At 53.3% G+C, this 17171-nt stretch overlaps 1 protein-coding gene across 2 annotated transcripts in view; it reads right to left on the minus strand.

Annotated features, from left to right (window-relative positions):
* Atp2b2 (ATPase, Ca++ transporting, plasma membrane 2) overlaps nt 1-17171 on the minus strand; it is a 123973-nt gene that overhangs the window by 17864 nt on the left and 88938 nt on the right. For both annotated transcript variants that reach the window (XM_005413071.1, XM_005413077.1), the window contains exons 14-17: nt 10476-10717; nt 9229-9463; nt 3618-3797; nt 3332-3419 (exon numbers count right to left, since the gene is read on the minus strand). In XM_005413071.1, coding sequence (XP_005413128.1) covers nt 3332-3419; nt 3618-3797; nt 9229-9463; nt 10476-10717 — 745 coding nt within the window. The remainder of the gene's footprint in view (nt 1-3331; nt 3420-3617; nt 3798-9228; nt 9464-10475; nt 10718-17171) is intronic.

Consider the following 17171-nt stretch of genomic DNA (forward strand, 5'->3'; position numbering starts at 1 on the left):
CCCATGGCTCTATCCTGACTTCTCTCCAGACATGCATCCTTATAAAATACTCCACAAGACCAGCATGAGCGGTGACATGTGGTCCTAGCCCCTAGTGAGACCAGGAACAGAGCAGATGGCAGGACCCCCCATGAAGTGGCTTCTTAGGCAGGGGTGTCCCTGGGCAGGACAGAAGTTTGGGTGTCAGCCTTGACATATCCTTCTGCTTTCACAGGTCAGTGCCTCACCAGAGCCTGCGTTTTGTGGCTCCAGAACCCCACAGAAATCCTGCCTTGCCCTTGGTCCCAGTCTGTGCCTGTAGAATTCCCCTTCCTGGCCTGCTCCCCACAGCCCTGGGCCTGGCCCTGGCCCCAGCCCCCTGGGTCACTTTCTCCATCCTCCCTGGCTTTGGGGAGCATGTGCGCTCTGAGGCCCTCCCTGAGCAGGCTTTGTGCTGACCCCCGTTACACCTGGCTGCCCTGTCTCTGCTGCTCCTCCTGGTTGATGCACTCCTTTACCCATCTGTAGCTTAGGCCCTTCTGTTGCCTTGAGGACCCCTGCCCACCCCTCGTAGGTGCCGGTGCCAGTGCCTGCCTCCTCACCCTGGGGCCCCATCCCCTCTAAAGCACCCCTAGCCTAGGCCCATTTCCACACCTTGGTGGCTCAGGGATGACTCTGAGCTGCTCTCACCCTGCCAGCGGCTGGCCTGGGTCCCATCCACTGGGCTTGCAGGGCTTTTGTCCTCATTGGTCCCCTGAGAAGCACTGGCTCCTTAGGTGAGGGAGATGGGGTTTTCTCTGTGGCTCCTGGGCTGGCTCAGACTTCTCACAGTCTCCAACTGCTCCCAGTAGAGCAGAGAGCTGGGAGGAAGCTCTTCACCACCCTGCCCTCTCCTGCCCTTCAGCCCTGCAGAGCCACAGGGGCTCCCCTGTGCCTCCCTCTGTGTCCCATCCTCCAGCTGCTCAGCCTAGGTTCCCACTGTGCTCACAGGCACCCTTCCTGCACCCCTCACCCCAGACTGCCCTGCTCCTTGGCCACCCTCTTTGGTTTCCTCGGATGGGGTCTCAGCCTCCACCACCACTCAGGTGGGAGCCCAGCTGCTCCTGCCAATGTCATAGCCCCCGGCCTCTCTCTCTGACTTGGTGGCAGCTGTCTGGACAGCTCCACTTGGTGTCAGAGGCCCTGGCTCAGCCAGTCCTACCTTCTCCTCAGACCTGCCTCTTCGCAGCGTCATCCACCTGGCTATCTGGGAGCCACACAGCATTCAGCGCGCAGGCTTCCAAACCCTGAAGGCCCAGGAATCGAGGTATCCCTCCTGAGCTGAGCTTCTCCACCTGCAAATGCCCGCAGCCCTGCAGACTGCCGGCCCTGCCACCACCAAGTCCAGGCGGCAGCAGTCACACCGGGCAATCCTGATGGTCCCTCGCCAAAGCAGGGCTAGCTGTCTGCACAGTGCTCCTCCCCTGTCCCTCACATAGGCCTGCTCTGGGCTAACAGCACAGTGCAGGTCGGGTCGTTAGTTGGCTCGTGGCCAAGGGCTCCCCAGGCTTCTCCTCCCACTTTGCTCTCCCAGGAGGCCTGGCCACTCTGAGCTCTGCAGTGCTTTCCCTTCCTGCCCGCAGCCCGGCCTGCCTGCGGGCCTGGGCCTGACTCCCTCTGTGGAGTCAGAAGCTGTTGAAGACCCAGCTTGTCCTTCACAGCCACCACTCAGCCTTTCACTCTGCAGGGACTCTGCTGCCCTGTCCACATCTGCTGCGTGGAAACTGCACTGTGGATTCCAGAGGGAAGGACTGTGCCTGGCTATGGTAGAGTCTGGCACACAGTAGGTCCTCAATAAACAGTTCCTTGGAGAATAAGTGAATAGAGGAGGGAATGGGTGAATGAATAAGAGGTAAGGATGCTCCGTATCTATGGCTCTAAGTTCTGTATTTCTGTCCCTAGACTCAATCTACCTCTATTAATGTCCTGGGCAACACCTTTGAGACAGAAATTCAAGACACCTAGGGATAATTTCAGGCAGAAAAATGGGGAAACTGAGTCCCAGAGTGGAGGGACTTGCCACGACCACAGAGCAGGTCAGTAGCAAAGCAGGCCATAAGCCAGGTGTTATGGTGTGAATATTATATGCCCCCCCACAAAGGCTTGTGTGTTGGCAGCTTGCTGCTGGCAGGTTTGGGAGGTGACTGGGTCGAGTGACCCATGGATAAGGTTGGACCCTGACGGTGGTGCTGAGAGGAGCCAGGGGTGCTGCGGCCTTGTTGAAGGACTGGATCCTGGGACGTGAGCTCGGGGGCACTCTCTGGTCTCCAGCCTTTCTGTCAGGCACTTCCTTCTCTTGGCCTGTCCTCCAAGAGGCGAGCTCCTGCTGCACCACAAGTCCCTGCCACGATGTTCTGTGTGGCCACGGACTCAGAAGCAGTGCTGTCAGGTGACCTGGCCTGAAGCTTCTGAAGCCATTAAGCCAAAATAAACCTTTCCTCCTTTAGGCTGACTTGGTCAGGTATTTTGTTATGGCAAGAAAAATCTGACTAACACACTGGGGCTGTGTGACCCTGAAAGTGGCCCACAGCTGCTGCCTGGCTTAGCAAGGGTCCGTGTCCCTCTCTGGAAGAGAAGTTGAGGGAGAAGGGTTGGGCCTTCCTGCTCGGGCTGTTCTCCAGGGCTACCCCTTCCCAAGGTGCTGGTCACAGATGCTGATGGGGTCCTCAAAGGTGAAGCTGACCAAGGGCCTCAAACTCCCAAGCTCAGGGGTTACAAGAATAAGTGGGTGGGCTGAGCACAGGTTACCAGGCAGGAGAGAGCAAGGTCTATACAAACCACTCAGTTCAGCATAAGAAGGGGACCAAGAGATGGCAGGAGGGGAAGGGATGAGAAAGAATTGAGGTGTGTTATGGACACAGAACAACTCCGCATGATATATGCAGTCACTGTGTCCTGCAAACATGGACTAATAAAAATTAAAATTAAAAAATCAGCATAGAAAGGCACTATAGTGGCCATATAGAGCACATCTGTGGGCCCCACTTGGGCCTTGAGCCATGAGTTTGAGACCCTAGATGATCCAGTCCCACTGCTTCCTAGAGGAGGCAGTGGTGCAGGAGAGGTGGGATGGTGAGGAACGCTCCCAGGTGCGGGGAATGCCAGGCTCCCAGGTGCGGGGAATGCCAGGCTCCCTGGTGTGGGGAATGCCAGGCTCCCAGGTGCGGGGAATGCCAGGCTCCCAGGTGCGGGGAATGCCAGGCTCCCTGGTGTGGGGAATGCCAGGCAGGGATCTTCCCTCCTGCAAAGATGCTGCAATCCAGGTGGTTCTTGCCTGCATGGGCCTCAGCGCTGCCCACAGACCTTGGCTTACCTTTGACCAGAGTGTGCTTATCCGTGGGGGAAGAGCGAGCCAGTACTCGCAGCTTTGGCCAGATCTTGTCAATTCGCTCCTGCTCAATCTGGAGAGGGATGGAGTAGATAGTGGGTTGGTGGGGTTGGAGAGAGAAACCGAGGCTCAGGGACGGCAGGGGCCCCAGCCAGAGGCACTGGGCTGTCAGCGGCACCTGGGGTGGCTCCTGTACAAGCATGCAGTGCCCATGCCTCCCAGCTCCTGTCCCCAGTGTGTCCCTTGGGGACCCTTCACCCTGGCCACACACCTCCCCCTTCTCATTGCGGATCCTCCGGTTGAACTCTTTGCCCTCCAGGCACAGGAAGTCCTCCCCTGGGTGGATGATGCCACACTTGATGGCGATGGCCCGGGCTGTGTTGATATTGTCACCAGTGACCATGCGAACTGTAATGCCTGCCCGCTGGCACTTGCGGATGGCTTCAGGGACCTGAACAGGAGGACAGGAGTTATGGGGGAGGGCACCACTTTGGGTAGACTTTCCCCTCGTGGAAGTGGAGCGAGCACCTCTCCCGGGCAGCTGCGGGCCGGGGACCAGGTAACCACATATGGTGCCGAGCAACGCCTCCCCTCCTGCACCCGGGCAGGTGTTGTTAATCTGTCACAGCATCCCTGGTTAGACCTGGTGGGGCCTCAGAATTCTCCTCAGCACAAAGCCCCAGGCAGCTGGCACCTGCTGAACATGACAGTCTACCCTGAGACAGAGCTACCCTAACTTCCAAAAGATCCTAAGAAGCAGCCCTTAGATCTGGCCCCAGCCAGAGTGCCCAGTACTTGATAACTACACTTAAACTTGGCTGGTTTCATTCACAAACTCCATAAGCCTGTGTAGTTTCAGGTTTTGGGGGGGCATTTGCATTTGGGGACATTTTATTTATAGACTGCGATATTGGCTTAGAATAATTACACATGACTCTGCTTCATGTAAAATAGGACAAGTATGGGCTGCATCCTGCTTGCACAACTGTAGTGACAGACTTATGTCTGGGCCAATGAAGTCAGATTAGAGCCAGCTCACCCAATCAGAAGGTGGCAATGCCCACCACCCCTCCTCCCCAGTAGCTCTTCCTGGAGCTGTGGATTCACCCAGCAATTAGGATGTGGAAAACTAGCCTGGGGCTGCTGCAGCCCTTTGTGGGGAACACAGATCAATGGAACAAGTGATTCGTACCCATGGGCAGTGACAAATAATAAAATAATAAGGCTATATTTGCTGCAAAACATCTCTGAGTAGGAGAGAACATGTCAAGGGCAGAAAATTCAGTTGTACAGAAAGAAAAAAGCAGGTTAGACTCTCAAGCTTGCGGGCTCAACCCAACAACCCCTCCTCCTGCACGGCATAGCAATGGGCCAACTGGCGGCTCACTCCATTGTCCGCCCTGCTGTGCGGCTGCCTGCTGAGAGAAGGTAAAGCCTGAACTCTCTCAAGATATGGCCCGGTCCTGAGCGCAAGCTGGGTCTTTGGGTCTTTGGTACAAGCCTGATAAAAGGCTCTAGGAGCACAGAGGAAGACACTGTTACTTTATAAAGAAGTGTATGGGCAGAAGGAATCAGGGAATGCTTCCTGGAGGAGGGAATATCTATGCCAGTTCTGTTCCATAAGCCATGGAGGCTCTGCCAGGGCTGGGGCCACACAAATGAGCACAGAGCAGGCCTGGCTGCAGAGCCACCCGCAAGGTGTACAAGCAAAGAAGGCTGTGGATGTGAAGGGCCTGGGGGTCCTGTTGGGATCGATGGGGGAGCCCTGCTTTCAGGATTGTTTCTGGGAGTGACACTGGCCCCTTCCAGGCTTCTCCCAGCACCCAGCACCATGAGGAAGGCTGGCCAACGTGTGGACCTCGCTTTCCTCTCCCTGCCATGGGGTAGAGGGCTTGGGACCAAAAGGCTGAGCTGGCACCTGTTCACCAGCCTCAGTTTCCTCTTCTGTAATGGGGAGGCGATGACATCCACTCACAGCAAGGGTGGGAGGGTTCTGTGAACCACACCTAAGACGGGCTGCCAGTCCTTCCTGATCTGGCTCTGACAGCCCACGAAGCCTTTCCTCTCACAAGTGCAACAGGGCTGTCCACTGGGCCTCAGATCTTGAGGATCCGTGGCAGTTGGGGTCTTGAGGGCCCCAAAGGCCCCAGCACTGGAGGCTCCATACCCAGCTCCCTGGTGGTGAGGGGGTGGAACCTTTGGGAGGCAGGTCTCGCGGTGTGCGGGGCAGGTCCTAAAATGGGCGGGGCTGATCTCTCTCTTCTGCTTGGGCGGGGGTGGGGGTGATGAGCAGTGAACTGACTGCTTTGCTCTCTCACCTTGGTCAGGATGTGCTGCGAAGGCCCCAAAGCCACGGGGCCAGCCAGCCTTGGACTTGCTAAGCAGTCCTGTCCTTGTTACAGAGGACCGTCTCAGGCATCTTGCTCAAGTAGCGGAGAGCAGACTGCCCGCCCACTGTGTCCGTGCTGCCTTCCTCCCTTGCTCCTTGTGCGCGGACCCTGTGGGGAGTGTGTCCTTTCTGCTCACGCTTACACTCATCAGCTGCCCAGGGCACCGAGGACTCAGGCAGGGTTAAGGCTCCAGCCCTTGGGGCACTGGTGTGCTGGAAATATGCTTTCTACTAATAAAATCCCTACTACCTCTTTTGAAACATGGCTTCCTTCACTAAAATTATCCTAGATATTTTTCACTGAGGAAAAACAGCCAGCAAATATGTGCTTCCTGTTTTCATTAAATAAAGGCTTTTAAACTGTTGTTTCTGGCGATGGCTCTCCTCTGTGACTGCATGGGGTGCTCCTCGAGTCCAGGCTCTGCTCCTCAGGCTGCCTTACTGCTCAGGTGGGAGCCAGGGTAGAGAAAGCAGGGTGACTCCACAAGGTCTGTGCTCCTGAGCTTTCCGAATGTGGCTCCACATGCACAATTTACCCATCGGAGGGGCAGACAAATGCAAAGCCTCTCTAGAGTCTCCTCCGTGCCACGTCCACCTGAGCTTGTGGACCCTCAGGGAGCTGACCCACAGCTCACTGTGGCCACAACTGTGACCACTGGTGGCCCAACTCTTTCATTTCTCAGGTGGAGAAACTGAGGCCACCGTGAGGGAGTGGAGGGAAGGGCAGAGGTAGAGCCCAGGTCTCCGACTCTGCTGCGGTCTCTATGAGTCACTTTAATTCTGGTTGTGACTTCTCTCCACGGACACCAGCGAGGGCAGTGTGAACTAAGATGGGGGTAGCCTTGTCCATCAGCTGCCTCCCTAAGAGTCAGAACCTGGAAGGGAGCTGAGGGACCCGTTTTGCAGATGAGAAGATGGAAGAGCTGTGAGGAGATGTGGCTTGTTGGTGGTGAACTGGAGCTTGTAACCAGACCCCTTCCCAGAGTCTCTGTCTGCAGTCACCTTTTTGGAGGACCATGTAGGCCACAGAGAACGCTGGGGGCTGCTGCATGCAGACCTCTCTTCTGAAAAATGCCTGTGCTGTCCTCACGTGGCACTCGGGAGGTCCCTGGGGTGGGGAGGTGGAGAGCCTGATCTAACCTGGCTGTGCTTGGCTACTTATGGGGAGAAGATGTGGGTATATGTCCCTGTTCGGCTTCACCTGCAGACTGGGGATTTGGGACAGCATACGGATGTGATCAGCAGCTCTAATCTCGAGTTGGACTCCTTGAATGACCGTGAAATCAGTTTAGTGGGTGATAACTACATTCAAAAAGCAAAGGAAAGTGGGTTAAGTGTGTACGTTTTTTTTTCTTTTTTTTTTTTTTTCTTTCTTTATTTTTTTAATTGTGTATGTTGACTGGAGTCATGACATAAAGTATGTTTCATCTTATTGTGGTCATGACCAAAAAAGCACCTGTGATCAAATTTTTCTACCCCACCTCAGGGACATTCCTAGGCAAGGCAATGAGCTAGGAGCCTTGGGACCCAGCAACTTTCAGCAAGAAGGTAACGTGGCATCGTGAGGCCTGTGTCTGCTAGTGACAGCCATGGGCAGCATCCCCTGGGGAGGCTGATAAGCGGCCTGTCTGCCAGAGAGAGCTGTGGTCTTCAGGACTGTGCATACAGGCTCCAGGCAACTGTTGTCTCTGCTGTTTTAGGATCTGGGTAGGAATAAGGAGGCTGAATGAGACCCAGTGAGTGCTGCGAGTGTGTGTGTGACAGAGGGTTGGACAGGGCTTCAAATGAATGATTCTTGTTTATTTATTCCACAAACACTTATCAAGCACATCTGCAGGTCAGGCTCTGTGTTAGGGGCTGCCAGATGCCTCGGATCTGAAGCAATGAGCTGGCTCAGGAGGGCCTGAGGCAAAGGGATCCTCAATTGTGGGCAAATTACCTAATGCCAGACACCCTGCTGATTGCTCACATGTGTGACCTGATCCGCCCCCCCAACATCCCAGTGTGTGTGTGTGTGTGTGTGTGTGTGTGTTTGTGTAAATGTATGTACTATAATCCTCCCAAGTCTAAAGACAAACCCAGAGGGGTTATATAACCAGGTCAGTGGCACACAGCTGGCAAGTCTGGCACTCCAAAACCCAGACCTGTCTGATGCCTGAGGTTACACTTGGAGCTCCGCTGCCAAAGTGTGAGAGGCCACATCTCTGACCTCCTGGTGTGCTTGTTCTTTGGAATGCAAAATCCAAGAGCAGCAGGGCCAGAAGTTTGGAAGGCAGCTCCTCTCCTGTCCTCTCCTGTCCTCTCCTGTCCTCTCCTGTCCTGTCTTGCCCTCTCCTGTCCTCTCCTGTCCTCTCCTCTCTCCTCTCCTCTCCTGTCCTCTCCTCTCTCCTCTCCTCTCTTCTGTTCTCCTCTCTTCTCCTGTCCTCTCTTCTCTCCTTCCTCCCTTTCTCCCTCTTTTTCTTTTTCTTTTTTGTTTTTTTGAGACAGGTTCTTCCTATGTGGCCTAGTCTGGATCTCATAGTGGGATCCTCCTGCCTCAGCTTCCTGAGTGCTGGGATTACAGGCATGTACCTCCATGCCTGGCTAGCCTCTCCTACTTTAAAAAAGGGGAAACTGAGGCTCTGCGAGAGGGCATAGGGAAGGGCCAGTGGCCCCCACAGAATGGTGTTAGTGCAGGTCAGGAGGACCCTTAGGGGGCTGGCACCAGATCTCACAGTCCCTGGAGGCAGCAGGTGTGGACACCAGCTATGGTAGTTCTGGGAGCAGCCCCACAACAGCACCTTGGAGATCCCAGTCTGCAGGTGCCCACCTCCACATGGCCTTGGTTTCCCAGGCAGTCCTGGGATCACCATACCTCATCCTCCTGACCTAGCCAGCCTCAGCACAGTCTCAGCCTCCCCTGAACACAATGCTACAGGAACCGGAAGGCCCACTGTGTGCTGAGCATTTGTTAGTGCTGTCCCCCCATCCTGGTGATGCCCCTTCTGCTAGAGAATGTGGCCTGTGGTTGACTTCAAGCTCTGCACCTGCACATCTGTTACAGGCCCAGCTGTGTCACTAGACAAGCTGACCAGGGGATGCGATCGTACACTGGCATGTGGAGAGAGGAGCAAGAGTGATAAGGACTCCACACTCTGGGCTCTCCTGAGGACAGCAGTCCTTGTGACTGGGCATATCCTTTGCAGAGACTTGCTGTCTAGGCCTGGAGATTTGCTACAAGAGCCCTTGGTTCCTGTGGGGTGAGGAACCTCTATGGCAGGGTGGCCCCCACACTTGTTACCTGGGGACAGAGGGCAGAGACCCTGCTGGCTGGACAGCTTGAGGACTGTCCCATGCAGAACAACACCGGCTGGCTGGGCAGTCCTGTCTTTCTGTGCTCGCATTAGCCAGATGTGGCCTGTACTGGCCTTAATGAGTGTCATGCATGAAAGGAGGTGAACAGCCCCCTGTGCTGGGTGGAGCTGGAGGCTCAGGATCACCAGCCTCTCCCTACCTCAGGCCGCACAGGGTCCTCAATGCCCACCACACAGATGCATGTCAGGTCGTTGAGGATGTCATTCTCGTTGTCCCAGTCGGGCTCGGGGCTGTTGGGGAAGTCTCGGTAGGCCACACAGATGGTGCGCAGCCCATCGCAGGCCATGGGCTCAATCACCTTCTTCACCATCTCATCCCGGTCTCGAGGCCGAAAGACTCGGGGCTCGCCTGCCCCACTGAGGATTTTGCAGCATCTGGGGAGGGAAGAGGGACACAAGTAAGGGCTGACTGAGGGCTCGCAGAGTCCCCACCTGGGACCCTGGCCACTTGCCATGCTCAACCAGTGCTCAGCTAGCTCATCTCCTGTGAGCCTCAGGACTGTCGTGTACCATAGTCACAGGCTCTATCTGCCAGAGCGACATCACAGCCGATGTTGGCAAAGGCTGGGAAGCCTAGGCTTGGGATTCCTGACTCTACTTGTACACTGGAATAATATTTTATAATAATAAAACTAAATACCATTTAATATCTAATAAATACTCACATGTGAGCTCTGGCTAGAGATTCCAATTCAAGTTGTCTCTAGATTCACATCCATGAGCTGATTTTTTTGTTTTGGTGTTTGGGCTGGAAGCCAGGACTTCACACATGGCTAGGCAAGTGTTCTGCCACTGAGCTGCACCCTCTGCCCCAGTCAGCGTTTTTGGAAACGCTCCCCTGGTGAATCCAAGGGCACAGCTGTGCCTGAGAACCCTGCATCTTGACCAAGCCTTGCAATGTGCAAGTGGGGAAACGGAGGCACAGGGAACGGGGTGACTTGTTTAGTGTTCTAGGCTTATTTCTAGCATCTGGAGTTAGAGGAGCCTGGTTAATAAGTAGAATAAATATCATTAGCCGTCTGCATGCTAAGGGAGAGAGAAAGAAGTCTTAGGTGTGGCTATGGTGGAGCATTCCGAGGAAGCAGAGATTGAGCGAGGAGGAAGCAGAGGCTGTGAGGTTGGAGGTAGAGGCTCGGGGAGGAGGAAGGGGACTCTGCATGGCTGTCTGACGATGCAGTGCAAAGACCGGTGAGTGGCCCTGGAGCTGAGCCCTCAGGCAGGGCCTGCTCGGTGCCCCTGGGTGCTAGAGGATGTATATGGCCTCCTAATGCCAAGATGGTCCAGGGGCATGGCTGGCTCAGCCTGGATGATGGTGGGCACTGTGGGACCCAGTCTTCCACCTCCCCACCTGGCCCAGCCCCTGCCCGGTGCCCTGCCAGCCACCTACTTCTTGAGCACGATCTCGGAAGCACCCTTGCTGTACATGCGGAAACTCTCGTCGGGCATCTTGATGACCGTGCTCATGGACTTGCGCACAGAGTTGAAGGTATACACTTTGTACAGCTTCTCCTCCGGCATCTGGCTGCGCACAGGCTCATAGTCCTGCTTCAGGTCCAGCACGAAGCCCAGCAGGCCACATTCTGTCTTGTTGCCCACCTGGCGGGGCAGGGCGCCCTCCTTCTCTGGGGGCTGTGGGGAGAGGCAGGGGTGACTCAGCAGCAGGCCTGGCCTGAGGCCTCAGCAAGTCCAGGCCTAACCCCATGCTGGCCAGGAGACCTCCAGCTCATCCTAAGTGAGATAAGCTTTCAGAAATGATGAATCCTTTCAAACATTAATACGAGAATCACATAATCATTGCACATCCCCAATCTGCTCTATAGAATTTTGACATTATGCTATATTTGCTCTAGATTTTTCTTTTTTAAGCAAACATACCGGATAAATGTGAATCTCCTCTGTATATTTCTTAACTACATAATTTACCCACTGACATGGAATCAACCTCTATCTCAAATTCAGCACTAATCACAACCATGTACATGTTTTAATTTTGAGATCTGTCGACTCACATGCAGTAAGAATAATTCAAAGGCCTTTGTACCCCTCTAGCCCCCTATGTTGACCTCCTCATCACTGCAGCCAGGTCACAGCTGGAAGGTTGACTCTGACACCATCAAATGCCTTCATACCCCACCCCTTCATGTGAACTCACATCTGTGTGCATGCATGTGCATGCTTGTGTACATCTAGCTCTTTATGATGGCATCATGTCTGAGTTCCATGATTCCCTGATGTCAGGACGGGATGCTTCATTGCAAGGGTCCCTGGGTGACTGACTCTTCGATAGCAGCTCTCACCTCCTCCCTGGCCCTGGCATTAATGATCTATCCCCCATCTTCAGACTTTCTAAATTTTTTTTTTTTTTTGCAGTGTTGGAGCTGGAACCCAGAGTCTCAGGCACATGAGGTGGGCACTCTACTGCTTCTGTCATTTCAAGCCCATCACATACAAGTGATCTCACAGCATGTAAATCTGGGGGTTTGACTTTTTCCGCTCAGCACAATTCCCTTGAGACCTAGGCAAGCTGTGCTGTGTGTCCACAATGTGTTCCGTTTGATTTTGAGTAGTATTCCGTGGTGCAGATGGAACATCCTGATTTCCATGTAGGCTGCACCAAATGAAATGGCTGCTCTGTGAGAGAAATGGTTAGACGGTGGCAGTGTCATGCAGAGAAACCATTCTGTTTGGCATTAGGAGGCCATACACATCCTAATGTAAGGTGATTTACCCACTCCACATTCTGTGTGTGAGATTTATTTGTATTTATGGCTCCAGTTTGTTCCCTCACCTTGCTCTACAGATTGTACTACATGAAGAAGCCACAACAGACTTCTCCCCTCCTGGCCCCTCCCTTCTCACCTTCTCTTCACTCGCTCTTTGGACGCACACTCTAGCACCTGCTACTCACTGCCCTCCACGGGGGCTCCTGCCGTGAGACTCCGTGAGTCACTGATTGAGTCTTCCGGCACCTGTTACTTCCTTGGTGGCTGGCTCCTGCTCCGGTGACTTCTATCTGTTGTTCCTTCCCAGGAGCACCCTCCCTCCCTTGCAGGGCAAACTCTTCTTCATCTTTTAAGGACAAACTGAAACATCTCCTGTATTTGCAAGTTGCCCCCTTGGCCCATACCTTGTGTTCTGTTCCTCTATGGGTTCTCAGGGCTGCACAGAGCCCAGCACATAGTAGGGCTTGCTATCTGTTTGCCAGTTGGCCCAAGGCAGTGCCACCTAGCGGGAGACGATGCCTGATGCCTGCATCTGGGCACTGTGAGTGGGTACAGCAGCTGACTCAGCTCAGTGTAGATTTGCAAGAGGCTTACTTCCCTTGTAGGCCTGCATGCACGTACATACCTACACACATCACTGAAAAGTAATATGCAGCCACTCAGGTGGAGGTGGTTTCAGGAGTAGTAAAAGCTGCCAGAGAGGAATAAGCCCTGGAGAGATTCTGAAGAGGAAGGAATAGTAATAACCACCCCAAGTCCCCCTCCACCTTAGTAGTGTTTTTGTTTTTGCAGTGCTAGAGACTGAGCTCAAGGCTTTGTAGAGAGCTACATCCCTTGCCCTTTTAAAAATTTAAAATTTGAGACAGGGCCTCACTAAGTTGCTAAATTGTCTAGGTGGGGCTTGTACTTGTGATCCTCCTGCTTAAGCCTCCTAAGTACTGGGATCACAGGTGTTTACCACTCACACCCTGCTCCAGCAGTGTTTTTTTTGTGGGTCTCAAACCAGCTTTGCACAAAGAGGCTTTGGATCCTTACCCTGAGGATTGCTTCCTTCCTATTGCTCAGAAGAGAAACCTGGCAGGAAGAAGGTGGATTCTTCCAGCACCAGCTGGACATGGCCTGGGCTTTCTCTGCTCTTCTGCAGGCAGGGCTCAGGTGCAGGGAGCAGACCCAGCCATGACATGCAGCAACCACGAGACTCAGGGATGTGCAGGAAGGAAACACCTCAGAATTTAAGCATGTGCTCCCCATCCAACAAAAGGAGGTACTTGAGCAGAGGATTTCCAGCTGAGAGAGAAATCCGCCCTTCCCTTCAATTAGATTCTGGTGAGGGACGGAAGAACAGAGTGGAGCAGCAGGAACGTCTCCCAGTTCCCATGGCCGCGCGGAGACCTGTCTCAGCAGCCAGCACCTTGCAGGGCTTGCACGTCAAGGTCTCTGGTGAGACTTGATTTGGAGGCAGAAGAAGAGTGGATATATCTCACAGTTTTGGCCTTTGGGAAAATAAATTCTAAGAGCTTCCCTTTGTCTCCACAACAGGTTGTTATGTTGTACTCACAAGAGAAAACACACACACACACACACACACACACACACACACACACACACACATGCACTCATGCACACACAAACATATGTACAGTTTTATAATTAACTTTTTGGTTATTTCCAGAATTCCATGTATTTTCACAATAGTTTCCCCTCTGCTAGTGAAAGAAAGTGATGACACTGAGGCTCAAATAAAAATGCCTAATTATTTATTGGCCCGAGAGAGCTGAGCAGTCAGGCCTGCAAAACACCCGACATTTTATTACCTCTGTGAAATATTTTAATTTTCCTCTAAAAGGATTTCAAACAATCTGTGGTTGCAAATGGCAGAGCTGCCTCCTCCGTAATTCAGTTTGTTTCTATGAACTTGAAATCGCCTACATGCGTTACTAAGAAGCCGCGCCCTCCCCTTTTCTCTTTTGGCTTTTTTTATCCTGATAAACGGGGAGGTTTTGCTCTTGCTGTACAATTTCCAAGAGCCCTTTTATCTCCAGGGCCTATTCTGTGCAGAAGTTAAGGTGCTGCTATTGTTCTAGTTTGGAGGACAGCTTTGGCTAAGGGCCATGCCAGGGATGCCCAAAGTACCCGCTCTTCTTCAGGGCCACATCCTCGGCCCCTCCTAAGCTGCAGAGCTCTCAGGAGAGCTGGGTGCAGGTGTGGGTATGACTCAGCAAGACAACTCATGCTCTGATTTTGGGGTGCCGGGGAGTAAATGGAGTTAAGATCACTGAGTGATGGCATTGAAGAGCTACAAATAATAAACATCTGCAAAAATAGGATTTAAAACATAGTAGCATGTATCATTTCATACTTACCTCACACCAAAACTATTTTAAAAAGACAACAAAAGTCCCAGGAAATAATAAGAATGCTGGCAAGAATGTGGAAAAACTGGGACCCTGATGCAGCACCGGTGTGAATGTAAAGTGGTGCCAGTGTTATGGTGGGGAACAAGATGGTGGGTCCTCAAAAAAAATTCAATAGGATAACTATGGGATCCACCAAGTCCACATTTGGGTATGTACCCCAAATAATTGAACAGAAGGATTCAAAGAAATGTCTGTACACTCGTGTTCACAGTAGTACTATCCACACTTGCTAAGAACTGTAAGCCACCCCTCCCAGTGGAGAGCTGTCTACTGATGGGTGATCAGATAAACAAAATCCAATCTACACACACTCAGCCTTCAAAGGAGGAAGTTCTGATGCAGGCAACCACAGCAACTCTTCTTTCTTTAAGAGAGGATTATCTCAGGTTCTGTCATTGTGACCGAAAGCAGCAAACCCTGCAGCTCAGTGTGAGGATTTCCTGAAGAGGGCATTTGAAAATGACTTAATGCTAACTGGCCATCTCTGGGGACCCAGCCGCCATCCTTCAAGGACAGGCATTGGCAGCGAAGTCTCTTGATTCCCAGCATAAGAATAGCTTGACCTCAGCCGCAGTGGCTGTGACCCCTTCCCCAAACCCTTCCCTGAGCACTCTTCTGACCGACTCCTGTCCACTCCCTCTCCTTTCAATGTCCCAGCTCCCAGGCGGGCTGCCAGCCACTTCATGGCCTGCACTCAGAGGCCCTGAGGAGGAGGGCAGAGCCAGGGTGCACACAGGCTCAGGCCCGCAGCAGGCACTGCCTACAGCACTGCCCCCTTCTGCAGCACCCAGACCCTGGCTGATTGCTCCCCGAGGGCCCATGTCTGCCTCTTGCTCTCTGCACACCTCCAGGCCTGGTCAGAGTACATCTGCGGGGTGTGTCAGCAAACAGTCAGGTGTCTGTGGGCTGCTCCCCAAGGGATGCCTTCTAGGATGAAATTGTCATCTAAGGGCCTGCCTCTCAGGAGCATCTCAGGTGGCAGGCCTCCTGAGGACAGTGACAGGGCCAAGCTGTGGAGCAAGATTCAGGCCTGCCTGGGGCTGATGGTGGGAAGTCGCTGTGGGTTCTAGGACACAGAAACCCCAGTAATGTGAAGAAACGGGCTGGACAGCAGCTCTATTAAACAACTGGAATCCCCCTATAATCCCAGCACTAGGGGGCGCTGAAGGAGGAGGATTGTAAATTTGAGCCCAACCTGAGTAATTTAGCAATTTAGTGAGACGTCCCCCCGCCCCCCAAAAAAGTAAAAATACAAGGGCTGGAGATGTAGCTCAGTGCAAAGGCCCTGGGTTCAGTCCCCAGAACTGCAAAATAACAACAGCAGCAGCAACAACAAAAATCCCATACTTGAAATTCCCCACCCAGGTGATTGCTTTAGGACCATCTTCTCCCAGGGATAGTGTGTGCAAAAAACTGAAACCATGATGGCTAAGATTCAACACCAAGTCCCTACCATTCCACCCACCAAGAGACACTCCTGCCCCACTGTCTCATCTGTGCGTTGCACACTCATGGTCATGGTTTTGGCCAGCACATAGTCTCAGAACTGGCCCGACTCAGGGGACGTTGAGTTCCAGGCCAGGAAACCTTCCAAGGGCTGTCTGCTTCCCAGAGTGCCACCACCCACCATCCACCTGGGTTCAGAGACTCTAGGAGACTTGCAGAGACTGATGGAGACTGACAGAGAACACTACCAGGAAGACCTTTCCTGCCATTTGGGGGTTCCTGGGGCTCCCTGGATCAGGTGGCACCACAGCTACCTAGCTTTAGCGACGCATAAGCCAAGGACTTGGAGTGCCTCTTAGGGGCTCTTTGGCTTATCTAGGAAAACCACCCTGTCAGGGAGTCCTTCTTCCTGAACCATTCTGGGGGCTCCAGGGAGATTTGTTTTCTCTTCATAGCCTGTGTTTTCAAAAACATGCCACACATTCTCATCAGTCCAGCTCCACATGTGATCATCTTCAGTTTAATAATTCAAATGCCAACTACCCTTCCACCTTGCCTTAGCAGCAGCCTCACAGAAGATAAACCTGAGCCTGCTCAGGTGGTCCTTGGTGTGCATAGTGACTGCCGGTGGAGAACGTGAGTGTTTCCCCAAAAAAGTGTGGCAGCAGGATCTGAGAAAAGAGCTCTGCATCTGAAAATCGAGCTATGGCTCAGAGAAAGGAGGGCTTGAGCAGGCGACAAGAAGTCAGAGGAAGTCCTGCTGCTCAAAGGCCAGAGACTACAAAGGGAATCTGGGGCCGTGCCAGAATTTCTGAGGCAGGGAAGCAATTTTTAACTAAACGATGACTCACACAGCTTCCCTTGGAGAGGAGGTTAAGTTCCTCATGATCAGAAGTGAGAAGACAGAAAAGGCCCCTGCAGTGCTCAGAAGGGACCGGCGTGGGGCTGTGGCTGGCCTTTGGGGCCTGGTTCCCAGGCCTCCTGCCTGCAGCCTCAGCTCATGCACCCTCTGCCTGGCCTGGAAGCCCCGGGAACAGCAAGCCCACTGGAGGCTTGCTTGCTCACTGCTCCTGAGCTTGGCCCAGTCTCCCGCCTCCTTGTCTGGCCCTGCAGAAAGGCCCAGGCCACAGACTACTATGCTTCCAGGGTGAGCCCCATGCATTCAGATGTGCTGAATGCTATGCTGCCTAGCATCCCCTTGGCCCTGGGTGGACTTCTCTGGAATCCACTGGGCCCAACTCTGCCACTTGGTGGTCACAAGCAGGTCACCAGAGCTTTCTGCAGCTCACTTTTCCTAGCTGCAGAATGGCAGTGGTCCCATTTGGCTGATATGAAAGGGATGCAGAGGGTCAAGCAAGGCAGTTGCTGGCAAAGGACAGCTGACTAGGCCCAGCTACATAGGTTCCTGACACACAAACCTGGCTTCCAGGCCTGGCTCAGCCCTCACCTGTGCTGGGACCCTGGCACACTCTTAGCTGCTCCCAGGTCCAGGGTCGT

The sequence above is a fragment of the Chinchilla lanigera genome, unplaced genomic scaffold, assembly GCF_000276665.1.
Source record: "Chinchilla lanigera isolate Chin_1 unplaced genomic scaffold, ChiLan1.0 scaffold00160, whole genome shotgun sequence".
Classification (NCBI taxonomy): Eukaryota; Metazoa; Chordata; class Mammalia; order Rodentia; family Chinchillidae; genus Chinchilla; species Chinchilla lanigera.